Source organism: Erinaceus europaeus, chromosome 18, assembly GCF_950295315.1.
Source record: "Erinaceus europaeus chromosome 18, mEriEur2.1, whole genome shotgun sequence".
NCBI classification, from domain to species: domain Eukaryota; kingdom Metazoa; phylum Chordata; class Mammalia; order Eulipotyphla; family Erinaceidae; genus Erinaceus; species Erinaceus europaeus.
Window position 1 is genome coordinate 25259873 of NC_080179.1, and position 19289 is coordinate 25279161.

General features: G+C 37.0%; 1 protein-coding gene across 2 annotated transcripts in view; it reads left to right on the forward strand.

Annotated features, from left to right (window-relative positions):
- SCN1A (sodium voltage-gated channel alpha subunit 1) overlaps positions 1-13802 on the forward strand; it is a 162008-nt gene extending 148206 nt beyond the window's left edge. For both annotated transcript variants that reach the window (XM_060177778.1, XM_007539320.3), the window contains 5 exons: positions 1096-1149; positions 3937-4074; positions 6787-6891; positions 8173-8443; positions 10574-13802. In XM_060177778.1, the coding sequence (XP_060033761.1) occupies positions 1096-1149; positions 3937-4074; positions 6787-6891; positions 8173-8443; positions 10574-11751 (1746 nt within the window). In that variant the 3' untranslated portion in view covers positions 11752-13802. The remainder of the gene's footprint in view (positions 1-1095; positions 1150-3936; positions 4075-6786; positions 6892-8172; positions 8444-10573) is intronic.
- The last annotated feature ends 5487 nt before the right edge of the window (positions 13803-19289 follow it).

Consider the following 19289-nt stretch of genomic DNA (forward strand, 5'->3'; position numbering starts at 1 on the left):
AACCCAGGTTCAAGCCCCTGAACCCCCATCTGCAGGTAGAAAGCTTAGAGAGTGATGAAGTAAGGCTGCAGGTGTCTCTCTGTCTCTTTCCCTCTCTATCTCCCCCTCCCATCTCAATTTAAATTTCTGTCTCTATCAATAATTAATAAATAATTTTAAAAGAGCAAATTATAAAAAATAAATAAATAAGGTTTAGGATCTCGGTTAAATACAGGGGTACTAAGTGTTAACCCTAACGCTTTCCACTTTTCTAGCCAGTATTTACTTAATAAAAAAAATATATATATATATAGTTTAACTGGATGCTATGTTTTAAAATTCTTTCAAGAACTGAAACATCAACTTTGTTTACCTGTATGAACCACAGAATGCTTCAATCAATTGAAATCTTAAACTTTCAGTCACTTTGATTTTGCAGATTTTAGTGGATAATTATCCAATCTAAATTGTGACTGTTTTGCTGTTGTAGGAATTCTCAAATGTGCTGCAATTTGTAAAACTTTCTAAAAGTATTCCTCCAAATTTTTGGCAGCACTTTTTTGAGATTGCATGACTTCATTGTCTCTAAAGACTTGAGAAGTATTTGTGTTGCCCTTAGTTTTTGTTGTTGTTATTATTGTTGTTGTTAATGATGTCATTGTTGTTAGATAGGACAGAAAGAAATGGAGAGAGGAGGGGAAGACAGAGAGAGGGGGAGAGAAAGACAGACACCTGCAGACCTGCTTCACCGCCTGTGAAGCGACTCCCCTGCAGGTGGAGAGCCGGGGGCTCGAACCGGGATCCTTATGCCGGCCCTTGTGCTTTTCGCCACCTGCGCTTAACCCGCCGCCGCGCTACTGCCCGACTCCCGAGAAGTATTTGTGAGTTGGTTTTATCGAGGAAAAAGCTAGCAAAGAATCATTTTGTTTGTTATGTGCTTCAGAAACGGAAAGTCTTGATAAAATAACGTGTTGGTCCAAACCTGTACAAAGTTTACTTTGAAATATCTTTCAAAAATGCTTCTCTCTAAAAAGTGTTGTCTGAAAAAAGATTTGTTAAGCATCAGGTCTGAATAACTTCTACTCCAAATAAAATAATACATATTATTTTTAATAGGCTACATTTAAGGGATGGATGGATATAATGTATGCAGCAGTTGATTCCAGAAATGTAAGTGTCCCTATTTTTTTTAATTTTCTTGTAGAATGTATTGATTACTAAAAGGAAAATGGATGAATGATTCTATGTTGATTTAAAGGACAGAAAAAAATGCTTGCCTGATTAAATTTAAGTACAGAGATATTTGAAAGATCTTACTCAAATAAACCAAAACATTTTGAAGGTTTAGCTAAAGTAAAATGCTCATATGCTGAATAACTACCAAATATCCACCTGTTAAATATGATTATTATATTTGATTTCTATCTACTAACTACATAACATACAAATACATACATATAGTAATTTCGATGTTTTGGATCAAATGTGAAGTAATATGTAATTCTCATCAGTAGTTGAAATGTATATTTACTCTTCCCATTGGGTAGTATTGTAAGTTAGAGATATTATCTAGGCAGTCTTAGATGTCTGTAATGATTCCTTCCCTGTCCATTTTGATTATGACTGCAAATACTCATAAACTTACTAAAGTCTTTGCAGTTTACACTGCCTGCGCTTAGCCCACTACGCTACCGCCCGACTCCCCAAACTTACTAAAGCCTTTTTCTCAGAGCTATTATCACTTCTGTTTTAGTTTCTATTACCAAAGTAACATCTTAATTCATTCGGTTTCTCCAAAAACCTATTTTAGGCTTCAAGAAGAGAACAGGCATACATCCTCATTTCAACTCTTGTTTTCAATACGCTATATAATTTAGAACTTTCTGTTATCCACCATCATCCTTTTTTTGACAGATTTGTAGTCTGTCATTATAAAAGATAACATCTATTCCTATAACCCTTAAAGTGGCCTAATATAGCACACTTGTCATTCTTGATACCCATGATGGCTTTAGTTTTATGTTGAATGTCTTCCTGATATCTAGACTTGTGTTATTTCACTGTTACTTATTTTGCTTTGTATTTTTGGTCAGTTTTTAACTCTGTTGTATTTAGTAGGACAGTAATCTAGTAGGTATGTAGAGTGATTCTTTAATACCTTTAGCAAGTGATTGATAGCTCAGTGTTACTTTAGTAAAAGTACAGATAGAACTTAAATTGAGACAAATGGAGTGTCTGATTAAGGCTACTCAATCTGCCTATTGAATATTATAATGGTAAATATGACAGGCTAGCAAACACGTAACAATAACAAAAATAAAAAAATCAATTGTTATTTGCTACAGATCCTTTTGGACAGGTATGTTTGATTTATTAGGGTAAATTCCCAGGAGAGGAATTGAATTGCAGGGTCATAGGGTTTTTCCACTTCTAGCCTTTCTGAGAGTTCTCTGGATTGCTCCTCACAGCAGTTAGACCAATTTACATTCCCAAGTGCAATGCAGGTTCCTTTGCTCCTACAATCCCTGCAGCATTTGTTGTTGCTATTAATTCTGATGTATGACATTTTCATAAGGATAAAGTGGTATCTCATTGTTATCTTTATTTTACTTTCTCTAACAATGACTTGGAGCATATTTTCATATGTCCTTGTCCTTTTGGATCTCTTCTTTGTTCATATCCCCATTTTTTGGGTAGGATCATTTAGTTTTGTTCTTTTTGCTGAATTTGATGAGATCTTTGTTTTTGTAATTAGCCTTTTTATGTATGACATATAAAATCTTTATTTTGTAAGGAGGAGCAATAACTAAAGACCACCTTCAGTAATATGTTTTTTGGATTTTTTTAATATTTATTTATTCCCTTTTGTTGCACTTGTTGTTTTATTATTGTAGTTATTGTTGTTGTTATTGATGTCCTTGTTGGATAGGACAGAGAGAAATGGAGAGAGGAGGGGAAGACAGAGAGAGGAAGAGAAACATAGACACCTGCAGACCTGCTTTACCACTTGTGAAGCAACTCCCCTGCAAGTGGGGACCCGGAGGTTCGAACCGGGATCCTTACGCTGGTCTTAGTGCTTTGTGCCACCTGTGCTTAACCCGCTGCGCTACTGCCCAACTCCCCTAGTAATATATATATATATTTATTTATTTATTTATTTATTTATTTTATTCAATAATGATCAAGATGACTGAAGGACAAGAGGAGTATAGCTCCACACAGTTACCACCTCCAGAATTCCATATCCCATCCCTCCATTGGAAGCTTTTGTGGTTCTTTATCCCTCTGGCTGTATGGACCCAGGATCATTAAAGGGTGCAGAAGGTAGAAAGTCTGGCTTCTGTAATTGCTTTTCAGCTTTTAAATGCCACTAGGGTTATCATTTGGGCTCTGTGCCTGCACTAGGAATCCACTACTCCTGGCAGTCATTCTTTTTTCTTTCTCCTTCTCTTAGATGAAACTTCTCTTAGATAAAACTGAGAGGGGTAACTTGGAGAGAGAGACAGGAAAAGATAATTACCTGAAGACCTGCTTCACTACTGCTTACGAAGTGTCCCACCTGCAGGGAGGGAGCTGGGGCTCGAACCCTGGTCCTTGCACATGATAATATGTGTGGTTAGCCAGGTGCAACACAGTCTAGCCCCTTCCATTCAATGATAAGTTTTTATTATTAAATTTCAGAACTGCAAAAGGTTGTCAATTTGGTACCGTGATGTCCAAATAGCAAGGTAGTATAGTTACAAAAAATATACTCAACTGTTGTAACACTTTAAATGGAAACATTCTAGTAATTAATTTCAAAGATTTTGTTAACGATACTCAAATTGGAAGGAATAAAAGGAAAAAGAAAAGTAGCACTTACATTTACTAGGAATTTTCTAAGTCTCATTTTATAAATATTTATTTTTTCATCACCAAAATGTATTGTAATAAATTTTAAATATTTTCCTTTGGTAGGTGGAACTACAGCCTAAGTATGAGGAAAGTCTATACATGTATCTTTACTTTGTTATTTTCATCATCTTTGGTTCTTTCTTCACCTTGAACCTGTTTATTGGTGTCATCATAGATAATTTCAACCAGCAAAAAAAGAAGATAAGTATCCTTAGTATTTTCTCTCCCACTAATGTAGTTAAATTATTTGAATTATTTTTTCCACCAATGAATACCTAATTTCAGAAAGCAAATGAGAGTACATGTTAATATCTGTCCATATGGTCCAGGAGGTAGCACAATGGATAAAGTGTTGGACTCTCAAGCATGAGATCCTGAGTTCACTCCCCTGCAGCACATGTACCAGAGTGATGTCTGGTTTTTTCTCCCTCTCCTCCTATCCCTCTTATTAGTAAATAAATAAAATAGTTTTTTAAATCTGTCCAAATCTCTCCTCTCCCCCTACCATTCACTGCCTATCTCTCTCTAGTATAGCAAGTTATAGTAATTAAAAAATAAAAGACTTCATGTGTGAGTTTGGTTCAGGGTTTAAGACGTTTAAGACGAATGGGGAGTTTATTACATTGTGGTACTGTTGTATGGTACAGTATTATTTAGATACAGCAAAATAGGCAACGGGATAGAGAAATTGGCTACTCATAAAACCAAAGAACCAGGAGTCCTTTTTTTAAATTTTCCCTTTTGTTGCCCTTGTTGTTTAACATTGTTGTGGTTATTGATGTCGTTATTGTTGGATAGGAGAGAGAGTAATGGAGAGAGGAGGGGAAGACAAAGGAGGAGAGAAAGACACGTGCAGACCTGCTTCACCGCTTACCGGAACCAGGATCCTTACACAGGTCCTTGTGCTTTGCGCCACGTGCGCGTAATCCACTGCGCCAAAAGAACCCTGAGTCTTTTAAGCTAGTTTTATCAGAACTGAGCTCCATGTATTCAGGTCCTGTGAGAAGTGGCCATGGGGGGCGGACCATAGAGGACAAAGAAGAGAAGCTAGAGCTGCCGCTGAGTTGGCTGACATATCTGGAAGAGCTGACATATCTGGAAGACACATACTCTGTTAAATTCAGATGCACCCACAATTCCTTGTGGGTTTGTGTAAATTCTAATATGCTCCTAGGCTGATGTCAGCCATATGCTAATTATGTCCCAAAGTCCTATTATGAACAATTCAAACTGCATCCCAACAATTGCCCACTTCCAGTATAAACATGGAAAGTTATAGTATGTGCTCATGTCCCAACAGCAAGTCATTAATGACTATGTTCTATATTTCTGTGATGGGTGTTCAAAACTTCTATCCTTTTTTTTTTTTTTAATCAGGGACCACACTTTTAGTCCCTGAAAGAGCATACTTAAAAATAAACTAGAAAATACCTCCTTCCTTCTTATTGTTTTCTAAACTCCCTTGCTTTAAAATATATTTGGCAGTTAAAAATTAGATGTCACAATAAATTAAATAACAGATAAGCTTGTTTTCATATTTTTCTTCATTTACTTTGCATATTCCCACTTTTTTCTCCCTGACATATAATTTTAAACAGTCAGTTCCAGTCTTACTAATTATTATTATTTATAAAATCCACACTATCCCTATAACATACATAATTTGTAAGTATAATTATAATATGTAGATGTGTCATGTCTATATTTTGTTTTCTGTTTATTTCCTATATAATCCTTGTAATTTAGGTTCTTTTCTCCTTAATTATATATTATATTTTACTTAACATATGTATTCCCACCTTCTTAAAAGTCTTCCTGTATACAGTATTAAACTTTTCTTAATTCTTTTCAAATAGGATGTATTGATATAATCAATCTAATAGATTGAGGGTTTCAAATTTTTTTTTTAATACGACAGAGAGAAATTAAGAGGGGTGAAGATAGAGATAAGGGAAGGAGGAGGGGGAAGAGAAATACAGATGATAGACCCCTACAGAACTGCTTCACCTTTTGTGAAGTGACCCCCCTGCAGGTGGGGAGCCAGCCAGGGCTCAAACAGGGATCCCTGCGCCGGTCCTTTTGCTTTGTACTGTGTGTTCTTAACCCAGTGCACCACTGCCAGACCCCCATTTCCAGATGTTTTTAATATTTCATATTTTAAATAAGACCTGCTTCCTTCAATGTACTGTGGGCCAGGACTGAATCTGGACTGAATCTTGGATCCAGTCTTGGATCTGCAGTAGCAGCACACTGTCCAAGTGAACTATTTCATTGGCTTTCATTTTACATATATTTTATTTAAGATGCTTTATATTTTACATATAGAGACAGAAAGAAGTAGAGAGGCACCACTTGTAAAGCTCCTCCTGACTCCAGCCATAGGCAGTGAGTGAATGAAGGCTTGGGCCAGGTCTTCAAACTAGGCAACCTGAGAACTCTACAATGTGTACCACCACCCAGACCAACATTTTGTTTTTAATCTATGATAGCTGGACTTTTTAATTATTTACTTATTTATATTTATTTTAAAGAAAGAAAGAGAGAAAGATACACTGAGATAAAGACCAGAACATTTTTCAGCACTGGCTTATGGTGTTCCTGGGGATTGGACCTAGTACCTCAGAAACTCACACATGAAAGTCTTCTACATAACAACTATGCTACCTCCCCCACATCAATACTGGAAGTCTTTTATCCCTATAAAGTAATAATTAAAATGATGAATCACTTTTTTTTGCATTACTATGAGAACTAAATGGATTATAGTACCTAGAAATACTTTTAATTCTCTCAAATTATAATGTCCTTGTTAATGGTTCTTTTCCTATTTTAAGATCAGACTATATATTTGTGTGCCTGTGTGCACAAAGAGGGGCATGATTTTAACCAGTTTTTGATTTTTCCTTTCTATACTTTGGAGGTCAAGACATCTTTATGACAGAAGAACAGAAGAAATACTATAACGCAATGAAAAAATTAGGATCAAAAAAGCCACAAAAGCCTATACCTCGACCAGGAGTAAGAAATTCCAAATAATACGGAAAATATATGTACAAAAACAAAAATTTGTATGGGTTTTCTTAGAGGGGATACCACCTAATATTTCTAAAAGCAAAGATTTCTATGTGTTTTAAAACATCATTCATTTTAAACCTTTAGTAACAATAGTAACACTACTATAAAGAGAAAAACTTAAAAGTAATGGAAGAAAATAATCCCTCATTTCCAAGGGTCTTATCACTGCACAAGTAGGATAGAAAGCATCTGTAGAATATCTATAGAAAATGTGACATACATAAGAATAATTGATTACTTAATTCATGAGTAGTTTCCAAATAATGTTAGGAGTAGAGTAAATCATTGGATGAGGGTAGAATGCATGCAGTTTTCTGCTTTGGGTATTGAGCATTAAAGAGGAGAAAAGAATTTTAGTATGTAAAGCTATAAATTTAGAAATTACTAATGGTCATATAAGTCAGAATCAGTAATATAATTCATCATGATAAATAATTATTCTCATGTTTCCATGATAAACCAACCAAATAACTGCTGTGAAATACTAAGTCCATACGGTATTGATTTTATGATGATTATCTATGAAGTTAAAGTAATTCCTGGAGTGCACTGGTAAACAAAATCATAGTGGACATTCATATTGTGCTAGCCAGCAATTTCCTTCTTGAGAATGATAAGTATTGTATACTTTGCTTTGGTAACCCTTAACACTAAAAGCAGAAATGAATCAATAATATGTGATGAAAATATAACGTACCCTTATATTCTTCTAGACCCAGTAAATAAGTCAGTTAATGATGTCAAGTGATTGTATGGGGGGGTGTATAGACATAGGTCAATGACAAGAAATATGAATTTTTGACATCAAAGTATATGAAATGTCACTCTGGTTGGATTAGTCTTAGGTAGGGTCAACACTCTATCTAACAATGTCAGCAAAGGTTGGTGGAAGCCCTCAATACTGCCTTGCATGAATTTTAAATATAATATCATAGGTGTATCTTGAAAATACCAAACTCCTTTTAATAATCTTTTAAGATTAGGAGAATAATAATATTGACATATGTTTTATTTTTTAAGTGGCAGCATGGTCCAATGCGCCATGAAAAATTCTGGGGAAAAAAAGCATATACAATGGGAGATAGCAAGCAGATACTACATTCAAAAGCCAGATCCAGTGTCTACTATGTACAATACTAGAAAGTCAACTGATGCAGAAAGTGCTTATGTAGATGCTGATATCTACAAAGCTTTCTTATTAACAGTATGTCTTTTTCTCCACAGAACAAATTTCAGGGAATGGTCTTTGACTTTGTCACCAGACAAGTTTTTGACATAAGTATCATGATTCTCATCTGTCTCAACATGGTCACAATGATGGTAGAAACAGATGACCAGAGTGAATATGTGACTAGTGTTTTGGGACGTATCAACCTGGTGTTTATTGTATTGTTCACTGGGGAGTGTGTGCTGAAACTCATCTCCCTCCGCCATTATTATTTTACCATAGGATGGAATATTTTTGATTTTGTAGTTGTTATTCTTTCCATTGTAGGTAAGTATTCCAAGCCTCTTAACTTCGACTCAATAAGAATATATGTGGGAGGGGCCAGGAGATGCCTCGCTCATTAGAGTACATGTATTGCCATGAACAAGGACACAGGTTCCAGCCCCCAGGTCCCCACTTGCAGAAAGGAAGTTTTACAAGAGGTAAAGGAATTCTATAAGTGTCTCTCTTCCCCTCACTTCCCCTTTATCTTCATATCTATAAGAAAACTGAAGGAAAAAGGAAAAGACTGCTAGGAGTAGTGGAGTAGTTATGCAGGAACCAAGACCCAACAATAACCCTGGTGGCAAGAAATGTAGATGTGGCGCAATTAAATTTAGGTTTGAGGTTATCCCACCACTCAGACTATCCATATGAAAAAGATGCATTATATCTACATGGATTGTTTTACTTTTAAAAAATGATGGGCCTGCTGCATACACAGTATAATGTCTTCTTCTGTCCATTCTAGACTGTTAATATATTATTTGTCCATAGAGTAAAGTCTCACTCACTTGAACCACAAACTAACTAAGAAAAAAAATACTTTGACATATTGAGATCATAAAACATCTACAATATCTAGATGGCTTTGTTGAAAAGAAGACAAGAAATTTAGTCAGATAATCAGGAGAGACCTCTCATCAGAGTTAGATATAAAACCATCAGAATCCAGACAGCAGATGAAGCTGGTGGTGAGATAAAGAAAAACAATAGAGGGAAAAGGGAATAAAGACAAATACAAAGAAGCCAGGTGGTGGTGCTCTTGGTTGAGTGCACATATTACAATGAGCAAGGACCCAGGTTCAAGCCCCCGGTCCCCACCTGCAGGGGGAAAGCTTCGCAAGTGTTGAAGCAGTGCTGCAGGTGTCTCTCTGTCTCTCTCCCTCTCTATCACCCCCTTACCTCTTGATTTTTTTTGCTGTCTCTATCCAATTAATAAATAAAGATTTAAAAAAATTTTTAAAAAGACCAGTACAAATTTTAGCTAATATAGAGGGTATGCTCTTTAAAGGTATCCAGCATACATTTCCTAGAATAAATTTAAATTGTGTGCAAGGGAAATTAGGCATAAAACACTGTTTTAACAGTTAATAATTTCAAAGTTGGAATATAGAGCAGATTTCTTGAGCAATAGTTCATCTCTTCGAAGACATGAAGCTTCCCCCCTGCAGGTAGGGACCGGGGGCTTGAACCTGGGTCCTTGCTCATTGTAATATGCGTGCTTAAAGCTAGATCTTTGGGCATGGCAATGTTTATGCTTAAACAGGCATGCCACCATCCAATCCATGGTATCTAGCTTTGTCTCTCCATGTCTATCTCTCTTGCCCTCTTCATTTCTCTCTGTCTTATCCAATAAAATAGAAAGAAAACAAAAAAAGAAGAAAATTGCCACTAGGAACAGTGGATTTGTAGTGCAGATGCCAAGCCCCAGTGATAACCTGTGGGGGGGAAAAAAAGTCAGCCTAGAGCAATGAAGCTCTGGAGGGAAAAAAAGAAAAAATTAAAAAGAAAGAAAAATGGAGAAAGAAATATGAAAGAAGATTGAGAAACCAGTGTCAGACAAGGATAGATCATCTATTTTTCATCATTTTACTAAGTCATTGCAGAGAGAGAGACAGTATGTGTGTGTATGATGTCAGATTTTGTAAAAGCATCAAGTTTATGGAGAGATGAAATTATAGAAGTATACACTTATAGATGATTCATAACTGAAAAGAAGATACATCATTTGACAATTTCAGAGAAAAAATATATTTGTATAAATGTGTACTTTCAGCCATTGTTGTTCAGGCATACTTGAGATATTTTAGCTTTGTCTGAGATTAAGTAATTGAGATCTCAATCTTGAAATTTTATGTAAGTTAAAATAATCATTCAAAATTAAAAGTACTATAAATTCCCATGCCATATCAGCTAAGTAAATTCACAGTGAGTTGAATTTTTTGATGAGTATCAAAAATGTGGGTTCATAATTCCTATTACATGCAGTTGTATAATACATATATTAAGCTTAAAAGTATGAAGCTAAATGTCAATAAATCTAAACTTTACTTTTCAGCCTTAACAGAAATTTAAATATCAATTTAATAAACAACATATTTACTGATTAGTATGCTCATTTATTTTTGTCCATAGGAATGTTTTTGGCTGAGCTGATAGAAAAATATTTTGTGTCCCCTACCCTGTTCCGAGTCATCCGTCTGGCCAGAATTGGTCGAATCTTACGTCTGATCAAAGGGGCAAAGGGGATCCGCACACTGCTCTTTGCTCTGATGATGTCCCTGCCTGCACTGTTCAACATCGGCCTCCTGCTCTTCCTGGTCATGTTCATCTACGCCATCTTTGGAATGTCCAACTTTGCCTACGTCAAGAAGGAAGTTGGTATTGATGACATGTTCAACTTTGAAACTTTTGGCAACAGCATGATCTGTCTGTTCCAGATCACTACCTCTGCTGGCTGGGATGGATTATTAGCACCTATTCTCAACAGTGGACCTCCAGACTGTGACCCTGACTTTAATAACCCAGGAAGTTCAGTTAAAGGAGATTGTGGGAATCCCTCTGTGGGGATTTTCTTTTTTGTCAGTTACATCATCATATCATTTCTGGTTGTGGTGAACATGTACATCGCTGTCATCCTGGAGAACTTCAGTGTGGCCACTGAAGAGAGTGCAGAGCCCCTGAGTGAGGATGACTTTGAGATGTTCTATGAGGTTTGGGAGAAGTTTGATCCTGATGCCACCCAGTTCATGGAATTCGAAAAGCTATCTCAGTTTGCTGCTGCACTTGAGCCCCCACTCAATTTGCCACAGCCAAACAAACTCCAGCTCATTGCCATGGACTTGCCCATGGTAAGTGGTGACCGGATCCACTGTCTTGACATCCTCTTTGCTTTTACAAAGCGGGTGTTAGGGGAAAGTGGAGAGATGGATGCTCTCAGAGTACAGATGGAAGAACGATTCATGGCTTCCAATCCATCAAAGGTTTCCTATCAACCAATTACTACAACTTTAAAACGAAAACAAGAGGAAGTGTCTGCTGTTATTATTCAACGTGCTTACAGATGCCACCTTTTGAAGAGAACATTAAAACAGGCTTCATTTACATACAATAAAAATAAAATCAAAGGTGGGGCTAATCTTCTTGTCAAAGAAGATATAATAATTGACAGAATAAATGAAAACTCAGTTACCGAGAAAACTGATCTGACCATGTCCACGGCAGCTTGCCCACCTTCCTATGATCGGGTAACAAAGCCAATTGTGGAAAAACATGAACAAGAAGGCAAAGATGAAAAAGCCAAAGGAAAATAAGTGAAAATAAACAAACAATTGGGTGAAAAATTGTTTACAGCCTGTGGTGATGTATTTTTGTCAACAGGACTCCAATAGGAGGTCAATGCCAAACTGACTGTTTTTACAAATCTACTTAATTAAGGTCAGTGCCTACAATAAGACAGTGACCCCTTGTCGGAAAACCGTGACTCTGTGTAAGGGGAGATGACCTTGACAAGAGGTTACTGTTCTCACTACCAGCTGACACTGCTGAAGACAAGAGACAAAATGGCTGCTCAGACTGTAGGGACCAGTTCAAAGGGGTGTAAACCTATAATTTGGAAGTTGTTTGATGTAAATCACCTTAGTCTAGTAATTGTATCCACTCTTTACATTTCAACTGCCACATTTGTCACGTTTTTACAAAATATGTTAGTGGATTCATTTTTTTTTTAAATCCGTATGTTGTTTATTATATGTGACTATTTTTGTAAGCAGGGTTTCTGTTAGGAAATAGACTAAAAGAGCTCTTTAACAGGTATGCCATGGGATTATAACAATCACATGGTTCTCCCAGCTGCACAAAGGCGTGGTCTGCATGAGGGCATGCTATACGTAAATGATCATGCATGAAAACAGTCACAAAGAAAGCAATGTGTACTTAAATTCCATCCATGTTTCTGGGAGGGGTGATAAGTGATACTTGGAGGTTCTTTGCTGCTCTTGTTTTGTCAAATTCAGCCTCTAGACTAATTAGACTTTGGGGGGTTGTGGTGGGTAGGTCATTAAATCTTAGCAGGTGCAAACTTCATTCAAATGAACAGAGTCATAAAGTTGTGTGTCTGTTTATTGTATAAAACAAAGCGAACAATGAGCGTTACTTCTCCCTGATGACAGAATTGACCAAATGAACCTGTTACAAAATTCTGCTTAACCCTGCACTTTGTTTAGCCATCTTCAGCTCAGCAAAGTTGATATTGTGTATGTCAATGAAATGCTATTTGTTATGTAAATAGTCATTTTACCCTGTGGTGCACGTTTGAGCAAACAAATAATGACCTAAGCACAGTATTTATTGCATCAAATATGTACCACATGAAATGTAGAGTGCAACTTTACACAGGTAATATAATGTATTCTGTACCACTGTAGATAGTTTGGATGCTATCCGTGCATGTTTATATTACCTTGCTGCTGTATCTGGTTTCTCCCACTGCTCAGAATCTCATTTATGAGAAGCCATATGTCAGCGGTAAAATCAAGGAAATTGTTCAACAGATCTTATTTCTTTAAATCATTAAGCAATAGTTTGCAGCACTTTAACAAGATTTTGGGTTATTTTTAAATTTTAAGTGGATAATATATGGTGTATAGTCAGACTGTAAGGACATGTTTGAAAAAAAAACACTGCTTAACCTGTTAAAAATGTGTTTAGAATTTTATAAGCAAATATAAATACTGTAAAAAGTCATTTTACTTTATTTTTCAGCATTATGTATATAAAAGTGAAGAGGAAATTATCTTCAGGTTGATATCACAATCACTTTTCTTACTTTCTGTCCATAGTACTTTTTCATGAATGAAATTTATTAAGCAAGAAATGAAAAACAAGACTGGCAAGTTGTAGAATTTTGGTTTTTTATTTGCTAATTTCTGATTATTTCATAATTTTAAGGGACAAAATAGGTACACCACTCACATTCAGATTATTATTTGCAAAGATGAAGAGCATACAATTTTATTTACATTCTGGGAGTGCCTGCACTAACTGAATCTAGTGCTTGATTTTCATTTTGCCCATTTCTACTAACTTGTATTGACATTTATATTTATTTATTTTCATGTGGTCCTAAATGTGAAGAGGGTTTCACAATTTTTTTTTCATAAGAACAGAGACTAGTGAGCTTCAGTGGTCAATTACATCAGACATTGTGTTTCTTACTGAAGCAAGCCATAGGCTCCACTTTTTCTTAAAACTACTTAGACAAACTGTATTGTGAACTGCATGCTGGAAAATGCCACTATAACCCTAAATGATGCTAACCAACATTAAAATGTGCAAAACTAATAAAGATTACTTTTTTATTTTATTGTTTACCCAGCTACTTTTTGTTAGTATTTTATAGCACAACAAAGACATTTTTATTTACAAATGGGGGAGAAAAGGCATTATACACACACACACACACACACACACACACACACACATACACACACACACACACACACACACACCACCTAATTGGTTTAAGAACAAGAACACCTTAGATAGAAATTAGGAGCAAGGGGCATGTTGGAATAACCTCCCAGAGGCTAGAGCAAAGTAATCCATCTTTGGAAAGGTCACTGTTATATCAGAGCACAAGTTGGTATGACAGACAGAAAAGAATTTTATGAGAACTAGAACAATAGTATGGCTACTTAAAGTTTAAAAATAATTTTTTGTATTAAAAAAAAGAGGTTACTACCTATATGTGAGGTATTTGTTTACTCTTTCAGATCCACTCTCTGTATTTCCTCCTATACTGTATTAGGATTATTTTTTATATTTTTATTTTTGAAAAAGAAATACTGACAAAAACCATAGGATAAGAGGGGTACAACTTCACACAATTCCCGCCACCAGAACACCGTATCTCATCCCCTCCCCTGATAGCTTCCCAATTCTTTATCCCTCTGGGAGTATGGGCCCAGGTTCATTATGGGGTACAGAAAGTAGAAGGTCTGGCTTCTGTAATTGCTTCCCCGTTGAACATGGGCATTGACAGATCAATCCATACTCCCAGCCTATATACTCTTTCCCTAGTAGGCAGGGCTCTGGGGAAGCGGGGTTCCAGGACACATTGGTGGGGTCGTCTGCCCAGGGAAGTCTGGTTGGCATCATATTAGCATCTGGAACCTGGTGACTGAAAAAAGAGTTAACATATAAAGCCAAACAAATTGTTGACTAATCATGAACCTAGAGGCTGCAATGGTTCAGATGAATGGTTGGGGCGGTGGTCTCTGTTTTGTAGGTAGTCAGTAGGCCTATTTTAGTTATATTCCAAAGGGCCCATGATTTTTCTTTTTCTATCAGTGGGTTCCTTTACCTTCTAGCTACATAGGTCAAAATGGTTTGGCCAATGGAAGCCCTAGTAGGAAGGTACCAGTGGCAGAAGAATGGAATAGGCACTTCTTCTCAAGTTTTGTTGGTGAGTTTCTCTGGGCTGAAAGTGGTAGCATTTATCAAAGGAAAGACATACTTTGAATCAGATAGTTCCTTATTAGAAGAGCTTGTTCTTCAGGGGTCTAGTAGGCATACCCCTCCCTTCTTGCTACCTTTGACCTGTGGATGAACTTGAAGTGTCTCCCTATCCCTCCTAGTTTCCTCTAAACTTACTGACAGTTTTAAATTGACTTCTTCATGAAAACCTTGCTGCCTCATATCATTATGCCATCTAGTTCCTGTCTAGATAATACATAAATTAAATAGCTTATGAAAATTGACAAGAAGCAAAGATTTGCATGAGGTCAGTGGAAAAACTTAATTGACTTTGGTCCAGAATTCACAGAGGTCGTGAAGAAATTAGTAACTGTGGTCCAGACAATGAAGTAGTCAGTGTAAAGAAACTTATAAATCTGAGGAAAGAGAAGCCCTCATCAGAACTATGCGGTAGTCATCAGCCTAGCAGTTTCACAGTTTCAACCATGAGACAAGTGGGGATACCTGACCTTCACAGAAGAGGAGCAGACATGCACATTGCTTGTCTCATATACAACTTTCTGGTTGTGTCTTTTCATAACAGTGTTGGCTAAAACAGCATGACAACTAATTTTGACTTCATTATAGTGTGGAAATAATATATTTCCAAGCCATATAAGGAATAATTATGGAATTGTTCCTACAGACTTTTTTATACTACACATGCACACCAGTACTCACTGGTACTCCTGCAAATACCAAGAGAACTGATGAAGCAGAATTGCCACCTGTGTAGCTTCCCCCCTGCAAGTAGGGACTGGGGGCTTGAACCCAGAGCCTTGAGCATTGTGACATGGGCACTCAACCAGTTGTGCCACCACCCAGTCCCAACGCTGATGAATTTTTATAGGCACACCTGGTTAAGCACACATAATACCAAGCACAAGGACCTGAGCAAGATCTGGGCTCGAGCCCCCAGCTTCCCATTTGTAGGAGGGACACTTCACAAGCAATGAAGCAGATCTGCAGGTATCTCTCTTTATTTCTTCCTCACTACCTTCCCTTCATCTCTCAATTTCTCTCTGTCCTATCCAATAAAATGGAAAACATGTCTTCCAGGAGCAATGGAATTGTAGTGCTGACACTAACCCTTAGTGATAAATCTGGAGGAAAAAAAAATTTTTTTCACTGTTCTACTATTTCATTCTTTTCAAAATTACCTTATTCATGTAACAGACAGTGTCTGATAGGGAAACTTTGATCATGAATATTTGTGTATCCTCTCTAGTGCTGTGTACCTTTTATTCAACAATTATTTAGTAAGTGAGGAACCTTTAGTTCTGGGCTGGTGAAAGGTCACTTAGATTATGTGCCACTTTGCTATGTACTTAACCATGGTTCAAGCCTAGAACCAATTGCACTAATGGAAAATGATATTATGGTCTCTGCCCCTCCCTCGAATAAACAAATTTTAGTTTTTTTATAGAATTTTTTTTTTGCCTCCAGGGTTATCACTGGGGCTCGATGCCTACACTTCACATCCACTGCTTCTGGAGGCTATTTTTCCCATTTTGTTGCCCTTGTTGTGGTTGCTGATGAATTTTTATAGGAGGCTGACCAGTGGCACACCTGGTTAAGCACACATAATATCAAGCACAAGGACCTGAGCAAGGATCTGGGTTCAAGCCCCCAGCTTTCCATTTGTAGGATGGACACTTCACGAGCAATGAAACAGATCTGCAGGTATCTCTCTATACTTCTCCCTCACTACCTTCCCTTCATCTCTCAATTTCTCTCGGTCCTATCCAATAAAATGGAAAACATGTCTTCCAGGAGCAGTGGAATCGTAGTGTAGGAATTGTTATTGTTGTTATAGCTGTTGTTGTTGTTGGATAGGACAGAGAGAAATCGAGAGAGAAGGGAAAGACAGACAGGATAGAGAAAAATAGACACCTGCAGACCTGATTCACAGCTTGTGAAGCGACCTCCCTGCAGGTGGGGAGCTGGAGGCTCAAACTGGGATCCTTACACAGGTCCTTATGCTTTGCACCATGTGAGCTTAATCTGCTGCACTACCATCCAGCCCCCAGAGTTTTAAGCAATTTACCCCTCTAAGATATTTTCTATGTACTTATATTAATATTGGATGGTTGCGGTTATATACAAGGCATAGAACAGCAAAAGGACAAAATTTTCCTCCAAATTTTATAGTAAGTTTGGATATACATAATAAACATCTATATGGACTATATTACATCTACGGGTGTACATACACTATTTCCCTACTATAAAGAAATAATACAGAGATATAAGTTTAGGTCTAAGTATAGACGTATATACATTTCCAAGGTATGAGTCCATAAATTGATTTTAACTCTTTAGCACTTACATAACAGTCACATCAGTTTTACTATAATGGAACTATTGAGTTGGCCATTTTAAATGAATTCCTCTAAAAGAAATTGAGCTCCTAAGTCTTCTTTTCTCTTTCACACTAGTTGGCCTGGTTCTTATCTACATTATTAATGTTCTTTCATCAAGGATGGTAAGAAATCATCTTGATCAGCAGTATTTCTTGCAATTATAGAAAACACAAATTTCTAATGACAGATTATGCCTCTGATAAACCTCAATTGTAAGTGAAGCTATTTGTCTTGCTTAGGGAAAATCTTTATTGAATTATATTGACTGGTAATCTGAAATGTGTGCTTTTTATACTGTGTAGCTAAAACTCTGTAAGCACTAGATAGGTTTGTGGAGAATACTTAAAATACTTAGAAATGTTTTTTGAAGAAAAAAAGAATCAGAAAGGGCTTCATTCAAATGAAGGCATTTTTTCTTCATTTAAGACAGTATCCATTCAAATACAGGAGACGTTATCCTACTTGTCAAAATAAAGCCTATTTATATGATTACAATTTAATAGGTGTGTACATAAACACCATTCCCATCACCAGAAGATTGTGTCCCATCCCACCCACCACCCCACCCCCACCTCCATCCCACCCCCCGCCAGCCCAGGAAGCCGCATGTCCATCCCTATTAAATTTTAGTCATATAAATCACTATTTAATTAATATGAGGGGGGAAAAATTGATTGTATGTCTAACAAAGGGACTTTTCAAAGTTAACCCATTTACCAAATAAAGTGATGATAGCAGTAACTATCCATTGTCTTCTTGAACCCTAAGACAGCAGGAACCTCACATTTCCACTATAGAGCCTAAACTTCCCCCACTCCTGGGACCTAGGGTAGGGCCCACTTTCCCGTATGCTTCTCCCAATTCTTATCAAATAATATGGCATCTGCTGATCGCAACCTAATAAACGCAAGGAATACCACCCCAGCATGCTTCACTTCAGACTGTGTCCAGAGACTTCAGGTGTGGAACAACAACCCTTCAGCTTCATCATTCGGGAGAGACCTTTCCTTTCATCGTATTCTCTAATTCCATTCCAGGTGGTTCACTTCCCAACAAAGTCCCAAAACCTAGATAAAGACCAGGAGATAGAGCATATGTTCACACGCATCCATAAACTAGGGCAAATATATACCTGAAAGCAGTAGTACAGTAAAGTTTTCAGTGAGTACCCCCCAATACTTCATCTCCACTATTCCAACCTTTGAGTCCATAATTCTTCAACAATTTGTTTGGCTTTGTATGTTAACTTTCTTTTCAGCCACCAGGTTCCAGATGCCATCAGGATGCCGGCCAGGCTTCCCTGGACTGAAGACCCCATCAATGTGTCCTGGAGCTCCGCTTCCCCAGAGACTCACCCTACTAGGGTAAGAGAGAGGCAGACTGGGAATATGGACTAACCAGTCAATGCCCATGTTCAGCGGGGAAGCAATTACAGAAGCCAGAACTCCCACCTTCTGCAACCCACAAAGACCCTGGGTCCATGCTCCCAGAGGGATAGAGAATGGGAAAGCTATTGGGGAAGGGATGGGATATGGAGACTGGGTGGTGGGAATTGTGTGGAGTTGTACCCCTCCCCCATCCTATTATTTTGTTAACATATCCTTTCTTAAATATATAAATTTTTAAAAAAGAAAGAAAATTTAAAAAATTAATAAAGCCTATTATGCAGCCAGTTGCATGAAATTTTGTATGAAACTAAGCAGGTTGTTTTACAGCTTAAAGACACACTTCTTTTCCCATAATACAGTTGTGATTTTTTTAATTCATTCATTCTGCCTGGACCTTAAAATGGCCAAATTCTAAATACCTAAGGATGATTTTAATACTGTGACTTTCAAATCCGGGATTGTTATGTAGCCTCTATTATCTTCCACACATGTTAAATTTACTAAAAGAAAATATATTCCAATGATAGGGACACATAAGCTCACATGAAGCTTTATAAATTAAGGAAAGATTCCCTCTTTTTATTA